Source organism: Neophocaena asiaeorientalis, unplaced genomic scaffold (assembly GCF_003031525.2).
Source record: "Neophocaena asiaeorientalis asiaeorientalis breed wild unplaced genomic scaffold, Neophocaena_asiaeorientalis_V1.1 scaffold155, whole genome shotgun sequence".
Taxonomy (NCBI): domain Eukaryota; kingdom Metazoa; phylum Chordata; class Mammalia; order Artiodactyla; family Phocoenidae; genus Neophocaena; species Neophocaena asiaeorientalis.
In genome coordinates, this window is record NW_020173040.1 from 3,954,108 (window position 1) to 3,972,195 (window position 18,088).

Here is an 18,088-nt window from a genome sequence, read left to right on the forward strand (position 1 = left end):
GAAGAGCCTGGGAAGACCAGGATGGGAAGGTAAGAACAGAAGGGGTGGGGAAGGAGGGCAAAGACACACTAATTTAGCATTGACTAAATGTTCTGTGAGGAATAGGTTAGGTGCAAACAGAATGCTGGGGGCCAAAGCCATCACACAGAGCCAATGAAGAAAAGCTACCACGGGTCAGGGGATCTAGACTTAGCTATGATTTCTAAGACAAGTAAACCACTGACAGTCAGGAAATGGGTTTACAACTTCCCCAGAAAATGCTGACTTTTTAACAGAAAGGTAAGTTTTTAGTTAATTCTATAGAAAAGATAATCCCTCAATGTAAAGTTCTTTGAGCTTACTGATATTTGTAACAATTTCACAAGCAAAGCTTAAATATAGAAGTTAACTAAAGAAAATCAAGCACTATCATTTGTAGCTAAGACCATGTGGTTTATTAGTGTCAAATCAAATCAAATATCAGAAGGGGGGAATCAAAAAGAACAGGGCCTGTTCAGGGTAAAAGGACCCAAAGTTCAATAGCTCACAGGCATTCATTCAGGAAGAGCACTGTTTGCCGCTGGGTTGTTTAAATGCCTAGAGTGACTAAGACCAAAACAGAGCACACACAGGGAGCAAAGGTTACTTATTAATTCTATTGTTCACTTCCAGGACAAGTACAAAGGATTATTTAGTACATACTGTTTGGCTAAAAAGCATTAACAAAATAAAGGGAAAATAGTTATAACTAACTCCCCAAATAAAGTTTAAAACAATTTTAAGAGTTAACATCTATAATAGGGAACCATAGGTTTATGTTTTAAATTTGTTTGTTCCTACTTAATATTTAAAATTTTAAAGCACAAAATTTTAAGTTACCCTATTTGTTCAATTACTACCTATAGAGTTCTAATCATTTTATCAGATTTAGCGTTAAGTAACAACTGAGATTTTAAAATATTGATAGTAGTCACACAAACTGGTATTTGATTATATTTCATGTTTAAAACAGGCTTTCCTGGCTACTTTCCCTAATAATCAGATTAAACAACTGACTTCCTAGCTGTTATATAATTATTATACAACTCAAAATACCAATCAAATAAATGCATTATACGCTTTAAAACTAATCTCCGATTTACTATCAATTCCTACCTCTACCTCTAAGGTCTTCTAACATCAATTTTGTTCTAAACCAGTGCTTCTCCACAGGGGGAAAATTTTGCCCCTAGGGTTCCCCCCACCCCCTAACAAAAGGGTTTGGCAATGTCTGGAGACATTCTGGTTCCCACAAGTAGGAGGTAGAGGAGGTGGTGCTCCTGGCATCTAGCGGGGAGAGGCCAGGGATGCTGCTAAACATCCTGCAATGCACAGGACAACCCTACAACAAAGAATTATCAGGCCCAAAACGTCTATAGTGTCTCTGTTGGGAAGCCCTATTCTAAATTGAAACAAGATTTGCAAACACAGCTGACACCTTCAAAAAACAATTGCCAAGTAAGTAATTCAAAGTTCACTAAGCTTTGTTATTGGTATAGAGACCCAGACATAATAAAAGTCGCTTCTTATACTATTGAAATGTGATCTGATTATTAACCATGAATGCATGAAATTGCAGATGGACAAGAAGGGCAAAAAGTCCTTTCACCACCTAAGCAATTCATGATCGCTTTAAAAAAGAACATTTCAGGAGACAAAAAGGAAATGAGGTAGTGGTATTCTTGACAGTTTTCTACGATGCTTAAGTTTTCAAGGACAAACACCAATTAATCATTACTTTTTGTTGCTGTCCTTTAGTTCTAACCAATCCTTTTTTTTTTTTTTCCATCCTCAGTCGTTAGATTTTTAAGTGGCTAAAGTTTAAAGTAAATGAGGAAAGTTAACCACATGGTACTAGCTGGTGGAATAATCTTAGGCCAAAACACATTACTAAAGTATCTGTTAGAACACTCATGTTTACCTGGCAAAAGAACAGGCTCCAGTTTTTTAATCTTCGGTTCTGAATTAATATTATCGTCAGTCTGAAATACATTAGCAAAACAAATCAAAATCAAAACTTTTTTCCCGCCTGATAAAAGCAAATTTTATTTTCTAGGTGATGACACAAGGGACAGACACGTATTCCCCCCACTTAAATTCTTACACATTTTTACCGAACTCTTGTAAGGATCTGCTCGTGATGGAATTGAGAGTCTGGCCATAAAAATACTACAACCGTCAGTGCCGCTTCCAGGTGTTCACATTTACGACAGGTAAGTAACCCCTTCCACTAAGTGCCCACAGGCGATGCGATCCTGCCGGCGGTCACGACGGGGACCGTCGCCAGGCGAAGGGCTAAATAAATTCCAACTCCGATCGCTCCCTGGAGTCCCGTCTCGGAGCCGAGAACGGCTGCGGCGGAGTTTTGCAAGTTTCCACCGAGCCGGCGGGGTTCCCGGGAAGGCGGCTTCCCCGTGCCGGGGTCCGGGGGGACGGGGCAGTCTCCTGGGCCTGCCCGCGCTCGGCTCCCCGGAAACGCGAGGAGAGGGCGCCGCGGGGAGACGGCTGTTTACCTGGGGCGGCGGCAGGAGGTAGGACCTGAACGTGGGTCTGGGCGGCTTGAGCGAGAACATGGTGCCGCCGCCTGCTCGGCTCGGCCCGTCCCGGTCGGGGCCCGGGATCCGCCTCCCGACGCCCGCTGGCTGAGAGTTCCCCGTGCGGCCGCCCGGGCTCGGTCTGCGGCCAGCCGGGCCGGGTGGGCTGACGGGTGTGGACACGGCTGAGCGCCCGCCCGAGCGGGGAGGAGCCCGGGCCCATCCCCGGAAGGGGCCCGGCGTGCCGCCCCGCCCAGAGAGACGGAGCGCGCAGGCCGGCGGCCGGCCGCTGCCGGCCTCTAGGCCGCGCGGGAGTCGGAACGCGAGGCTGGCGCCTTGCGCCGCTGCCCGGCCCTCAGCGAGAGCGCCGGGGGGGAGCGGGGCGCGGGAGCCATCTTGAAAGGCCGGTCCGGGCGCGGGGTGGGAGCACTGCTATGGCGGCCGGCAGGGTCCACAGCGGTCAGCGGGGACGTACGGCGGCCCGCGGAGGTCAGAGGAGCCGCGGGAGGCGGCCCGAGGGGGTCACAGCGGCCAGCAGGGACCTACGGCGGCCGGCGGGGGTCATAGGGGTCGCGGGAGGCGGCCCCGGCTTTCGCTCAAGCTTCCGTGCCGACTGCCCCGCCGTCCCCCTGTCCCCGGGACAACCCCCTTGACGCTGCTCGCTAGTTCTCCAGCTCGCGCGACCAGTGTCGTTTTCCTTCTTCGGGAGGAGCCCGGGGCGGGGGAAGGGGACCCTGGAACCCTGGGCTCAGCCGGTCACGCTGTCTACGGCCAGCGTGTGAGGGATGGGCACCGGGAAGGCGGCCCGGGGCAGCCGGCAGTGACTGGTATCAGGCGGTCAGCGCGGTGCCTTCAAGGTCGACACTGGGGGAGATTTTTCTCCCATCACACGGTTGTCTGTGCGGAAACCTTTAAGACTGGGGTGTCCTGCTGCTGAATTCCACGGGATGCTGAGGCTATTGACGGAGGACGTTGCCAGGCAACCCGGACTCCTCCATTTACTTTAACTTATACCCTCTTTATTAAACTTTAATGTGGAAAAAGATATTAAGCAAATTACCTTCCTTTCTTTTCGTGCCTATCCTCACGTGTAAAAATACCAGTGAGCAGATAAATGATCAAAAGCCCAGCAAGAGTCAGGCCTTAGTGGTGTGGACCGGATAGGCTATGGACCGAATAATCTGCCCGTTAATTGCAAAGAACCGGCGAATTTCAGCATATCAAGCGCAGGGCATTTCTGAACTCTTTAGCATGTTTCCCAACTGGAGCAGCCTTTGGTAAGGGGGCTAGTGATGTTTCATTTTGGTAAATCTATTAGTTGAGACTAGATTTTTCTTATGCTTTGAAGAATAAATCCCTAATCCAGCATATTATAATTAATGTCACAGGGAAGCTCCAATTTGGCCATATGGATCACAGTCATACTGACAAGTGTTGCTAATGGAAACACTAAAGGATTTAAACAAAGATTCAAAAGGTACGTTTTTTTGGAAAATAATGTATCCTGGATCCAGAACCCCACTGATCTTTCTGGTTAACTTGTTTGAGTGCCATATGATTCCATTTTGACCGGAAACCACAGTCATCCTTTAAAATGTTAAAAGCGCATTGAGTTATAGATGCTAAAGATGGTGTGCACATTTAACACCTTTTTATGAATAGTCCGTGTTTTCCCTACATTAAATGGATTAAAAAAAAAACTCATAGAAAAAGATCAGATTTGTGGTTACCACAGGCAGGGCATGGGAGGAAAGGGAATTGGAGGAAGGGGGTCAAAAGGTGCAAATTTCCAGTTAGGCGATAAGTAAGTACTAGGGATGTAATGTACAACATGATAAATATGATTAACACTGCTGTCTGTTATATAGGAAAGTTAAGAGAGTAAATCCTAAGCGTTTTTTTCTTTCTTCCTCTTTTTATTGTATTTGCATGAGATGATGAATGCCCGCTAAACTTATTGCGGTAATCATTCCACAATATATGCAAGTCAAACCATTAGACTGTACACCTTAAGCTGTATTTATACAGTGATGTATGTCAATTACATCTCAATAAAACTAGAGAAAAATTTTTTTTTCCACAAATACTCTTCAAGGAATATGTGGATCTTTATACTGAAACGACTTACTATAATTTGGCTTTTGCCATACAGGTTTTCTTAGGATCTACAACTCTAAAAAGTGACCATACAGTCGAAAAGTGGAAAAACTCTGATTTCCAGATTTGTCCTGACTTACCCTGAATTTTAGGGCCTTTTCAGATATGTAATTGTATCAGTCTGCTTGGGTTGCCATAAGAAAATACCACAAACTAGGTGACTTAAATAATGGAAATTTATTTCTCACAGTTCTGGAGGCTGGGAAGTCCAAGGTCAAGTATAGGCAAGATGGAATTCTGGTGCGAGCTCTCTGCCTGGCTCGCAGACAGTGGAGAGAGCTGAGGGAGGAGGGTTGGTGGTGGATGGGTGCAGGGTATTAGAGAGAGCACACTCTGGTGTTTCTTCTTATAGAGGCATTAATCCTGTTGGATTAGGACCCCACCACTTATGACCTCATTTAATTAATTACCTCCTAAAAGCCCTACCTCCAAATACAGTCACATTGGGGGTCAGGGCTTCAACGTCTGAATTTTGGGAGAATAAATGCAGTTCCTAGCACTAGTCCTGATATCCTTGATACTCTGTACATTTGAAATAGCTGACTGTCTCCTTCTTTGGTTCTGATGTCAGTATTTTGTCCCCTATTTTTCTGACCCTGTTTCCAGTATTGGTTCGTCTATCACGGGGGATAGTGGCATTCTGTACAGATCATTTCCTTTTCCCTGTGAAGAGGAAAAAAAGAGCTAACATTTCTTGAATATCTATTAGGTGCTAGGTAATTAATATATTCATTCAGTCAGTTACCAAATTTGTATTGATTGCTAACTCTGTGCTAAAAACGATTTGGATCACTAAGAAGACAAAGTTTCTACTTTCCTGGCACTTTCACTCCGGGTGGAAGGATATAAAAAATTAATATATAACAAGTGCCATGAGGAAAAACAAATGGGAAGGAGATGAGGGTTTTGTTTTTCGATGGGGGATGGGGTGTGGTCAGGGAAGGCTTGAGCAGAGACGGAAGGAAGTGAGGGAGCAAGCCAGGTGGAGATCAGGAGGAAGAGGGGTTAGCCGTGCAAATGCCCTGAGGTGCGAACCTGCCTGGTGTGTTCAGAGCAGCCTAATCTAGTGGAAGAAGAGGTCAGAGAAAAAGAAGCCCGACCACATAGGGCCTGAAAATTGAGAAGCTTCTGCAACATTTTGAGCTGAGAATGACGTGATCTGACATTTAAAAATAATCACTCCCCCTGCTGTAGAGGTACAGCATGGTAGAAGCAGTGAGACTGAAATGGAGCAGGACCCTACTATGGTCTATGCACTCCATGCCTTCAGCCCACCTTTTGTCTGCAGGAAAACTTCAGTCAAAGAATAAATTCTATCAGAGAAGTGAGAAAATGGAGAAGCAAAGGAAAACAATCAAACAGGACAAAATAGTAATAGTTTAGTCATTAAGCAAAGTCAAGGACCTTTAGTTCCTCCTCAAGGGCTATGGATAATATTCTGAGCCATATCCTGTGAGCTGTCTTATAGCTACTGAAACCCACACCAGGTGGAAGAAGTTAACTACATGATGACCAGGCTGTAGCCATGACATAAGCTGCCACAATTCTGAGAGCTGCCCTCAGAGAAATGGGAACAAACCAACCCTGGAACTAAAGATTAACTGTACTGAAAGCCATCAAGATGACGCTGATCAGACCACCCCATAACCAATTTCAAGACAACTGTCAGAGCTGCCTGTGCTGTTTCTACATGTAGTCCCCTCCTTCGGCTTTTATAGCTCTCACCCCCACAGGGGGGGCGGGGGTGGTCGGCCTTTGAACAGGAGTCTGCCCTCTCCCCCAACCCCTGGTTGCTGGCCTCTGAAATCAAGCAAACTTTCCCCCTTATTAGCTTTAGAGCAATGAGCAGCCAGACCCTACTTTCAGTAAAAAGACTAGTTGGGGGCTATCAGAAGAGTCCAGATAAAAGAAGGTGATGGTGGTAGCAGTGGGAAAGGTAGTGTACAGTGGTTAAGTATCATGTCTACAAAACTATACCATTGCCTGAGTATATGGTCCTGGAAGATGACTATTAAGTCATTAAAAAAATCTGTTTCTTGAGGGGGAATTCTGGGAAGATGACAACAGCAGCATAATTATGCAGTCTCCCCATGAAAATAGAGAAAGGAACTATAAAGCAAAACCAGAGGCCCATGGACAACATTAACCACAAATCTAAATGGAATGGTATCCCTATAATTTCCAAAATATAGGCAAGTAGGAGCAAACCATAGTACTTACAAGACCTTTGTTATATCAGCAAAGGGAATCAATGAGGCATCTGAAGAATCCCCAAATAGCCAGAAGGTATTTACTGGCCCACCCAGTCAAGTTGAGAAGAGCAGGTGAAGTAGAAAGTGGTGTTTGAGAGTGCAAGGGCTCCTGGTGAGGTCTGAGGGGTGGAAAAATATTGCTGTAGGAACTCTTGAAACTGACCTACCATGGCTTCCTTCAAGGAAAGGGACCCACACTGAAGACAAACTGCTTGGCATGGGAGCAAAATTGAGCCAAGGAGAGACAAAGGAAAGAGAGGGTCCAGGTAAAGATGGAGGATCAGGAAATCTCTGAAAGTAAGCTGACTTTACAAAATTTTAATGCTAGACTGTAAAAATAAAAAAGGTTCTCTTGAGACTTCCCTGCTGGTCCAGTGGTTAAGACTCCAAGCTCCCAATGTAGGGGGCACAGGTTCAATCCCTGGTTGGGGTACTAAGATCCTGCATGCCGCGTGGCGCAGCCAAAAAATAAAAGGTTCTCTGCAAAGTTAGAAAAACTATCCTGACAACTGCCTCCTTCAAAAAGTTTGAGAAAACCAATTTCACATAAAAATAACCAAGGGAAAGTATAGAAGTCAAATCCTATAGAAAACTATTGTAATGAAGAAGAGAAGAACCGAATAGCACTCCTGTAGACAGTAAAAGCACATCAGAAAAACATGCCCTCAATGCAGATCAGAACCAACGCCCAGCATTTCAAAGAGCTAAAAGACACAAAGAAAATGATAGGAGACATGAATGAATTATGTAAATCAGAATTAGGAATATTTGGAATTAAATGAACAAATTCAGAAAAGAATTAGAAATAAGAGAAAGAATTATTTCAGAAATGAAGACTAAACCAAAAGAAACCCAAGGGTGAATAAACACAATTTGTTATGCCTTAAGAGAAGCAGAAGATAAAAAGGAGAAAAAATTTTCAAAAATCAATAGAGATTTAAAAAGATTAGTGAGAAAGTGGCAAATATTGAGGATAAGTGAAGGAGATCCAGCCCTTGAAGAAACAATAAGAGCCTTTGTGGAAAAAGCAGGGGAGGAGATAAGGAGACAGAAGAGATACTGCAAACTATATTCAAGAGAACTTCCTTGAAATTAAAAAAAAAAAGAGCTTTGAAACTATGCATTGAGAGAACACACTGCAGGTGAGAACGTCAATCCAGAATGACCAACACTAAGACATATTCTTGTAAAACTATTGGAATTTAAAGAAAAAATAATGAAAATTTCTTTGGGTATCTAGACAAAAAGAACAAATGACTTCTAGGTGAAAAAACATTAGATTATCATCAGACCTTTTGGAAACAATCCTTTATGTCAGAAGAAAATGGAGTAACGGGAATTCCCTGGCGGTCCAGTGGTAAGGGCTCGGCGCTCTCACTGCCAGAAGCCTGGGTTCAATCCCTAGTTGGGGAGCTAAGATCCCACAGGCTGTGCAGTGTGGGCAGAAAAAAAAAAAAAAAAAGAAAATGGAGTAACATATTTAAGGTACTCAAGGAAAGAAAATGTAAAAGGATAATAATTGCAATGGATTGAAACATATCACATTTCAATTCATGCGATCATAATGGTGTATATATATATATATATACACATATATTTAAAAATCTATCAGTCACCTTTGGAAGATGATAAAAGCCAATTCATTATCTTGAAAACTGGCAAATGAATGGGAAAAGTCAATCATTATCCCTGCTGTACAGTATGAACTATACCACTGCGTAATCAAATAGTAGGTGAAAGGAATCATCTCTTTATAAAGTATTCTAAATAATAAAAGAAAAAGAAATAATAGGATTCGAGTATTAAAATTTTCAACCTCCTATGAATGAAGGGATCCAGATATTGAGTATGAACAGCTACTGACATCACAAAAAGAGAGGCAAGTAGACATAGATGTGCCTCCTGATGAAAGAAGCAACAACACCCAAGTAGCCTTGCCATCAGGATCGAACCTAAGCCTGAACAAGCCTCTGAATGCTCCTGCCAACTTGCAGGCAGAGTGGAACACAGCTAACTGCATATGACTGTTCAACCAGTAAAATTTAGGCTGTGGGAAACTTTGCAAGTCAAATGACCCACGTTCTTCAACAGATGAACTATAAGAAGGAGAAACGGATAGAAGGGGTATCAGCAAATTAAAAAACAAAAAAGAGGGATGCTTAACTCTAGTGCTAAGGAACATTCAGGTGATAAAGCTGTAATGAAATGCAAGTGTGGGGATTTTAAAGCATGTCTGCAAAATTTTCAACACGCCTCCCAAATATGACCCACTTCCTTGAGTCTGGGCTGGCCTTACTGACTCACCTGTGACCAAGAGAATGCAGTGGAAGCGAGGTCATAAAAAACAATATTTCTGTCTTGCTCACTGAGACATTCACTTTTGGAACCCTGAACTGATTCCTATGAGGCTGCCATACTGTGAGGAAGCCCAGGGCACACGGAAAGGCGATGCACAGGTGCTCTGGTGGATGGACTCTAGCTGAGATTTAGATCCCTGCTGACAGCCAGGATCAACTCCCAGACCTGTGAGGGAAGGTGCTTCTGGATGATTCCAGCCTCCAGACACTGAGTCTTCCCAGCTCAAACACTGTGGAGCAGAGACACTGATGTGCTGTAGCCAGTTTGTACTGGCTCACAGCAGCAAGTTGTTAGCATTTTCCCCCAAATCCACATTCAGTGACATCACACGAGTAGCTTGATGTTGGCCAGGGTAGGAATAGTTACACCCTGGAAATCAGCAGACACTACAAATCAGGGACATTCCTGCTATGCCTTGTCTGAATTCCTGACACACAGGATCCATGAGCATAATAAAATAGGTGTTTCAAGTCACCCAGTTTTGGAGTCATTGTTTTACAGCAAGGAAGTGGTTACTATAAAAGGAGAGTGGTTATTTTTGTGGGGAGGAAGGTGGTTGACACAGGAACTTTTGGAACTTCTGGGGTGGCTGGCAAATTCTATGAAAACGGGTAGTGGTTATAAAGGATGTCCATCTGACAATAATTAAGACATATATTTGTTTTGTGTGATTTTCTGTATCTTTTATAATAAAAATTATCTTTAAAATTGCTTTTTTATGTAGGAGATAGTAAGACAATAATTTCATTTCTCTTTATTTCCAATTTATATCCAGTAAAATGTATTTTTGATATGGAATAACTATATGACAACATTAACAGTTTAATTTTTAAATTTTGAAACCTAAATTATGGAAACCTGTAGAAGCCTCGTGGTGATGCAGTTGTATGTGCAGAAAGTAGGCAATCATACAGTCTCAAAGGAGAGAGTCACTTATAATGAGGTCTTTTGATAGTTCAATTCTTAATTCCCCTTGATAGAAATTTAAAAATGAGTTTTTAAACTTTATATCAAATATCACATCATAACTCATTTATGAGTGTGACAGAGTTTATGGGATATAAGAATAAAAGCCCTCATTATGTTTCTTATTAGGTTTTACATAGAACAGAAATATAATTCTAATTTACTAAGACAGTTCTATGCGAAATGATTTTTTAATAATTTTTATTTTTCTGTTGAAGTATAGTTGGCTTACGTTTCAGATGAACAGCAAAGTGATTCGGTTATACACATATACATCTATTTTTTTCAGATTCTTTTCCATTATAGGTTATTACAAGATATTAAGTATAGTCCCCTGTGCTATACAGTAAGTCCTTGTTTATCTATTTTATATATAATAGTGTGTATCTCTTAATCCCAAATTTATCCCTCCAGCCCCTTTGGCTTCCATAAGTTTGTTTTCAATGTCTGTGAGTCTATTTCTGTTTTGTAAATAAGTTCATTTGTATCATTTTTTTAGATTCTACATATAAGTGATATCATATGGTATTTGTCTTTGCCTGTCTAACTTACTTCACTTAGTATGATAATCTCTAGGTCTATCCATGTTGCTGAAAATGGCATTATTTCATTCTTTTTTATGGCTAATATTCGATTGTATAACTATACCACATCTTCTTTATCCATTCGTCTATCGATGGACATTTAGGTTACGTCCATGTCTTAGCTATTGTAAATAGTGCTGTTATGAACACTGGGGTGCATGTATCTTTTCAAATTATGGTTTTCTCTGGATATATGCCCAGGAAGGAATCTCCATATTGTTCTCCATAGTGGCTGCGCCATTTTATATTCCCACCAACAGTCTATGCTAAGTGCTTTGAACATGTGCAGTGTTTCTATTTTAATGTATTAGATACTGCTAGATTTGATCAGATTGGATATTAGTTCTTAATATTCAGTTTTCCATATTTAGCAACATTGGAATGATATTGGAATAATAGCAATATAATAACAGGCAGTCTGGCTTAGTGCCCTGCATAATAGGCCCTTAATATTTGAGTCAAACAGAGTTGGTAGAGCACATAAATAGCTATATTGTATGATTCAGGGTGTGCAAGGAAAGTCCCTGCCATAGGTTCTGAAATTCCACCATTAGAATGTACACATTCTGGGTCTGTAAGATAAATACCTTAAGAAAAAAAAACACATCCCTTTCAACCAACACTTCTACAGGAGACTCAGTGAGACTTCTGGGAATAAACTCAGGCCCCACACCTGAGGCAAGGTGGGAGTGACCTACAAAAGGGGCCTGTGTAATGAGCGGACAGGTGGAGAATTCCAAACAAAAGCTTTGCCTTCTTCAGACCTGCTCTCTTGAGCTGTCAGAGGTTCTCCAGCTTGTTCTGAGAAAACTTTTTTTAGGTTGTGGCAAAGGGCTGCAAGTTTTCTTGGCACCCAAAGCAGAGATTTAGGAATGAGGTCAAATGGAATGGGTTTATCCTTGGGTCAAATAACACAGGTAGCAGGATTGATTAAATAGTCTCAAATCCAGCTCAGTTCAGGGATTCTCATCTGGCTATTAAACTCTCAAGTCTCCTGTGGTCTCTGATTAGTACCTTTGGCATAACTGCAGTGAATTAATCTCTCTCTCTCTCTCTCTCCTCCCCCTGCCCCTTGCCAGTTTATGGCGATGCTGTATCTTTGAACTTACAAGTTGAAGCACACCTCGTGTTTTTAGCCATGAATCGTCTTTGTAGCTCTTGAGAATTCCCACCTTGAACACATATGTATCCTTTAGGTTTTAGCCACAGCTTTACACCAACCATTGTGTAGACAGAAGTACAATTAATTTGTGTTTGCCATCAAGGACTAGATGACAACAGGAAAATTCATGTGGGATACTTTATTTTTACACATTAACAAAACTCTTGGTCACCCTACCCTATTACAGTATGACCTTTGATACAATCGTGGCCTTTTTTTTCCATCGTGTAATTTTAAAACATAAAGCATTAAAACATAAAATAAACAGAAACCCATAAAGAACATATGATGTTTACTTCCCCTTTCCAATTCTCACTTCTTGCACCTCATAGTTTTATTGTTCTTTTCCCCCACCCCTCCTTTTTTTTTTTCATGTTTGCTTTGTCTTTCGTTTCCCTTTCTTACATAGTTGCTTACTCCCTTAAGTAACCTACTGGTGTCACCCAAAGGCATTTCTTTGGCTATTCGGTTGCCCCCAGAAATAAAGAGATCGTAGGATCCTGTATACTGATGAAGGAATTTATCGTGACTGGAGCGCTATCACTTTCATTGATCCTACTCCAACTAAAAAAGCTAAGTTTACTAACATGTGCTAACAAAACATTAAGTTTAGTGCATTACATTTTAAATTGTAATGCACTAAAATGAAACTCTAAATTTTAAATAAGTCCAAATTGTCAAACGTTTTTAATGAAAATGATTTCAGAAATGGATGATGTTTAGATGACCAAGATGGGACTCATCAGTTGTTCTGACTGAAAAAATCAAAGAAACAAAACTCAGCATTCAGTTTCTGAGGAATTTTTCTCTCGCTTAACTTTCAGGTCTTCCGTTGTAATTCTGGACACAACTGCTAAGTTACTTACACTGCTGGCATGTCTAGATCTGTCTAAGGTGCCCTGAATGGCTTTAGCATTCCTAGGATGGCCGTGTAAACTTTTTGACCTTAAAGATGGGAATCCCAAAGTTTGGTGTGTTTTCACAGACAGTAAGTTTTCCTTGTCAGTTCTGTCAGTAACAGCTAGTGACAAACGGGAGATCTGAGGGCCTGTTTCAGAAACACAGTTTTCATCTTCGGTGTCTGTGAAATGCCCTTGATGCTCAGCCTGCACTGCCGTTTCAGACCCAAAGGAAGGGATATCCGTGCTCTGAGAACGCATAATCTTTTGAACTTGATACCTCCACTCTGTGGTCCATTGCTCAACCGTGGAGGGGCATGTTTGGTCCCCAACTGCACTCCACTTGTTAACCCCGCCGACCAGCTTTCTTCCCCGGGAACATACAAAGCTTCTGGACTTCATTGCTCTACAAGCACTGAACGTCTCATCAGGGTAATAATGGGTCACTTTTGTTTCTTCCAGGGGATAAGAAATGGTGCCTTCTATCTTCGTTGTTTCCACTGTTAGCTGAGTGCTTTGAAAATCCGAATTGTTCTGTCCGTGCATAACATCTGTTTGACTGAAACCTGGGGAGCTCGTTTCTCCTCTCTTAGAGTCTGCCTGCCTTTCATCATCTTCAGCTGAAATCCCAACATCTGGACCTAATTTCGGCCCTGAGGTGCTCTTCACGTTGTCTGATGCAAGTCGATCGCCATCTGGGGATGCTGGTGTGCTTGTGCTGGGTGGCAGGCGAAGGCTGCCCTGACGCTCTGGGACCAGGTGCGTTCTTTGGTCCTTCTCTTCCTTCACACGGAAGGAACCAACTTTTTTCCTGAACCCTGTCCCTGGTGGCATGCAGCGGGAAGTATCCTCATACAACTCCTCCCCGTTGAAAAGATACCTGTACATGCTGTAGCCATCGGCACTGTTGATGCTGCTTTGCCTTAGAAGGTATGTTGCATCGCATTCAGAAGAAGCCCGGGACCGGGTCTGTACCAGGTCGGACTTGTCGATTCCTGCGAGGTTTTCCAGCGCATTCACCATTCTGCTAGATAGTTCTTCCAGTTGGGAAAGGCGAAGGTCAACAGTCTGCAGGGAAGTTTTCATAAAGTTTTCTCTTTCGTTGATTTCTTCCAACCTCATGGACATATTTTCAACTCTGGCGGATACAAAGGGATAGGTTTATTACACTGAGATGAACTAAGGATTAAAACCAAAAATATAATGTTATTGTTGCTGTATGATTTTGCAGGCTTTTGGGAATCATGGGCTGATTGGGGCATATTTTTAAACTTCACACTCTCCTAATATAACTACTGAAAATTATAGTGAGGAGCATCAGAAAATAATAGAAATATGGTTAACGCATATGGTGCTATTTACTGTTCATTGCTCTAAATGCCTTATGTATTCATTAATACGTACTCTCCGAGGTCCTATTCTAGGCTTGTTTAACCCTCACAACAGACCTATAAAGAAGGCACTATTATCACCATCCCCATTTTACAGATGAGGAAATCAAGTCACGGAGGGGGTAAGTAATTTGCCTACGGACGCACAGCTGGCAAAGAGTGTGGCACCAGCAGGGGCACCAGCTCTGGTCTCTCTTCTGGTACATCACATTGCCTCTGATGATAAAGGAAGACACTAGCAGTTAGGTTTCTGAGTTTTGAGTATAGCTGTCAGCAATGAATGGTTATCATGACAAAATACAATAACATCCTTATTTGAAGTTCAGGGAATTCGGAAAATGAATTGTTAATAATTAAATTCAGATTCATCGCTAATTCTTAGAGAAATGCAAATAAAAACTATAATGAGATAGCATCTCATGCCAGTCAGAATGCCTATCATCAAAAAATCTATGAACAACAAATGCTGGAGAGGGTGTGGAGAAAAGGGAGAATATTACTCAGCCATGAAAATAATGAAATAAGGGCATTTACAGCAACATGGATGGATCTACAGAATATCATAACTAAGTTAAGTAAATCAGACTGAGAAAGACGAATACCATATGATACCACTTATATGTGGAATCTAATTATGACACAAATGAACTTATCTATGAAAGAGAAGCAGACCAACAGACATGGGGAACAGACTTGTGGTTGCCAAAGGGGAGGGAGGGTGGGGGAGGGATGGATTGCGAGTTTGGGATTAGCAGATGCAAACTGTTATATATAGGATGGATAAACAACAAGGTCCTACTGTATAGCACAGGGAACTACATCCAATATCCTGGATAAACCATAATGGAAAAGAATATATATATATGTATAACTGAATCAATTTGCTGTAAGAAGAAATTAACACAACATTGTAAACTATACTTCAATGAAATAAATTTTAAAAACAAAAAATTAAGTTCAGATTATCAGATGGTTTACTTCAGGGACAAGAGGTCATTAAATCATCTGAAGAATACCAGTAACTTTAAATTGTTTGCTATATTTAATAATTGGTATTCCCTTATGGGGTTGTAAGAAAGAAAGATCATGACAGATTATAAATATCTGCTGTTAGATTTTTTTAACTCCTAGAAGATCAGGCAGTAGCCTATGAGACCATAGTGTTGCCTGAACTAAAGCCTGCTGGTGTAGACTATATTTTATATTTCAGGAATACATACAGTATGAATTCTTTCCATTGGCTTATGAAATTTAACTCTAAAAGGCAGCAAGTTATGCCCAGGACCTGGGACTACCTTCTAAAAGTTGAATTTGTCCTGGGGTAGCCAGGCAGAGGGGATCCTGGCTCCCACTGAGAGCCTCTGGACCCTCTGCACCCGGCAGTGTGGTGGTCTGTTCACAAGCTCATCCGTGGGTGAAGGCAAACACTTTGTACTTTTGTTATCTGTTGCTTCTTGCCCACCTTTTATCTTTCTGTGGAAATGTATAGGCAGACTTTAAGGTCACCCAGTTTGCTTCGAGTCTGTGTCTAATATGGCTTTGCTACCCTCTCTGCATAGCCTTCTAAAATCCCTCACCTGCGCTTGCTTTCCTCTCCTCTACTTCCTGATTACCTGCTGCTCTTCTTGCACGGTTTCCGCCCTCCGCCCGACTGCATCTCCTGTGCTCTCCCCACTCTGCTGCTTCTGCAGCTACCTTGTCCTACATTCTCCCAGAACTGCTTTTGCACATGTTCTACTTCTGTTGGCCACGTTGACAGCTGCGCTCCATTGTATGGGAGGGTCCTTGGCTTCCATTCTTAACTCTTTTCATGGGGAGAGGACTATTTTTATGTCCCTTAGGAAATCACATCATCTGATCAGGAAGGGTCTGGCTTCCTGGAAGTTTGCCACCAGGAGGACCAACTTCGCCAAATTCACCATGTATGAGGAGACGTGACTTCCTTCTTTAAAAGCTTCCCTACTGGGATTAACAGATGCACACCACTGTATTTAAAATAGATAATCAACATGGACCTGCTGTAGAGCACAGGGAACTCTACTCAATATTCTGTAATAAGCTATAAGGGAAAACATATATATGTGTATGCATAACTGAATCGCTTTGCTATACACCTGAAACCAACACAACATTGTGTTAGTTTGTAAATTAACTATACTTCAATAAATTAAAAAAAAAAAAAAAGCTTCCCTACCATAGGGAACCTGACAACAGGTTCTAAGTGTTCCCTGTCCTGTATTTCAGGGACCATCAGAAGAACTTTGCACTCTTAATTTTCCATGACTTCAAGTCCAACTTGGTTTTCTCTGTTAAATGTCATGTCTCCTTGCTCACTTCAAATCTACTGCCCCAAGGATTCATTCCTTTTGTGTTAAAAACCGCATTGCCTCTGGAACAGACTTGAAATCCTTTAACAAACACAACATTTAGAGATTAAAGCAGCTGTGCAAACTTTTAAAAATAAATAAGCTGGTAAAATATAGATACGTATCTTTCCTCTCAAATCTTTTATAATTCTCTGCCTGTTTTTTTCCCTGTGTGACCAAATCCAGATAACAGCATTGCTGGCCACTCACCCAGAAAAAGGAAACCTCAAACTCATCTGATTCTGTCTCCTTTACACCTCCCTAACCTCCCTCCCCCCTCCGCGTTGAATAGGTTTTCAAGCTCCGTGTAGGACCCCTCTTTAGGTGTCCTGTAAATGTCCCATCCCTACTGCCACCCCCTTAGTTTGAAGCTGTGGAAGAAACAAAGCTTCACGATGTGGTTTAGGTTAAGAAAAATTGTCAGATGCTATTTCAAGCTCGTCGTAAACAGCAACCAGGTGGAGACAGCACATTTTAGACAGCTACGCCAAATCAAGGGAAGTCGTATTGAGTTTCTAGAGTATGTGTGAAAGAAGAAAGAAAAAAAAAACTGAGGTGAAGTTCACTTTGATCTGGAATGCTTAACAAAAAGGATGCATGAGGAACTATCTCCCATGTCAGCCTTGTTCTGTGACTTCCCACAATGACTTAGACATGTTTCACAAACCTTGACATGACATCCGTAGATGGAAATCCAAGGAGAGATTTCCATCTCAGATGGGGAAAGAGAGGCTCTGTAGCAAACAATTTGACAAGAGCCCCAAATCTTTTGACACACTGAATGGCAGGAAAACATATAAGAGAAATTTATCATTTACGACAGAGCTCATAGTGAGATATGAGCTTTCCAAACTTGCGACATCTTTTTCTTTTAATTTATTTTTTATTTTTGGCTGCATTGGGTCATCGCTGCTGCTCATGGGCTTTCTGTAGTTGCGGTGGGTGGGGGCTACTCTTCATTGTGGTGTGCGGGCTTCTCATTGCAGTGGCTTCTCTTGTTGCGGAGCACGGGCTCTAGGCGCGTAGGCTTCAGTAGTTGTGGCTCACAGGCTTCAGTAGCTGTGGCTCGTGGGCTCTAGAGCACAGGCTCAGTAGTTGTGGCACATGGCCTTAGTTGCTGCACGGCATGTGGGATCTTCCCAGACCAGGGCTCAAACCCCTGTCCCCTGCATTGGCAGGTGGATACTTAACCACTGTGCCACCAGGGAAGTCCCTAACTTGTGACATCTTAATTCTGCTTTCCTTTAGGCACAGAATGAAGTAATTTTTCAGCACAGAACAAAAACCTGTTCTAGGTCCAAAGCGATTTGTTTGGCTTTCCCATTAAATAAAGTTGATTTTGTCTAAACGACATATTTCTAATACGTCATATTTCTAACATCATGTTTTCTTTTTAAAACT

General features: G+C 42.0%; 2 protein-coding genes across 3 annotated transcripts in view; both read right to left on the bottom strand.

Moving 5' to 3' along the window:
- The window catches only part of MTMR10 (myotubularin related protein 10), a 46,053-nt gene extending 42,260 nt beyond the window's left edge, over positions 1–3,793 (bottom strand). The window contains exons 1-2 of one of the 2 annotated variants that reach the window (XM_024742705.1): positions 2,532–3,793; positions 1,940–2,000 (exon numbers count right to left, since the gene is read on the bottom strand). In XM_024742705.1, the coding sequence (XP_024598473.1) occupies positions 1,940–2,000; positions 2,532–2,591 (121 nt within the window). In that variant the 5' untranslated portion in view covers positions 2,592–3,793. The remainder of the gene's footprint in view (positions 1–1,939; positions 2,001–2,531) is intronic. The other variant, XM_024742707.1, reaches the window with a different exon arrangement.
- Positions 3,794–12,810: 9,017 nt separating this feature from the next.
- The window catches only part of TRPM1 (transient receptor potential cation channel subfamily M member 1), a 76,778-nt gene continuing 71,500 nt past the window's right edge, over positions 12,811–18,088 (bottom strand). Inside the window, exon 27 of the mRNA XM_024742733.1 lies at positions 12,811–14,068. Coding sequence (XP_024598501.1) covers positions 12,811–14,068 — 1,258 coding nt within the window. The remainder of the gene's footprint in view (positions 14,069–18,088) is intronic.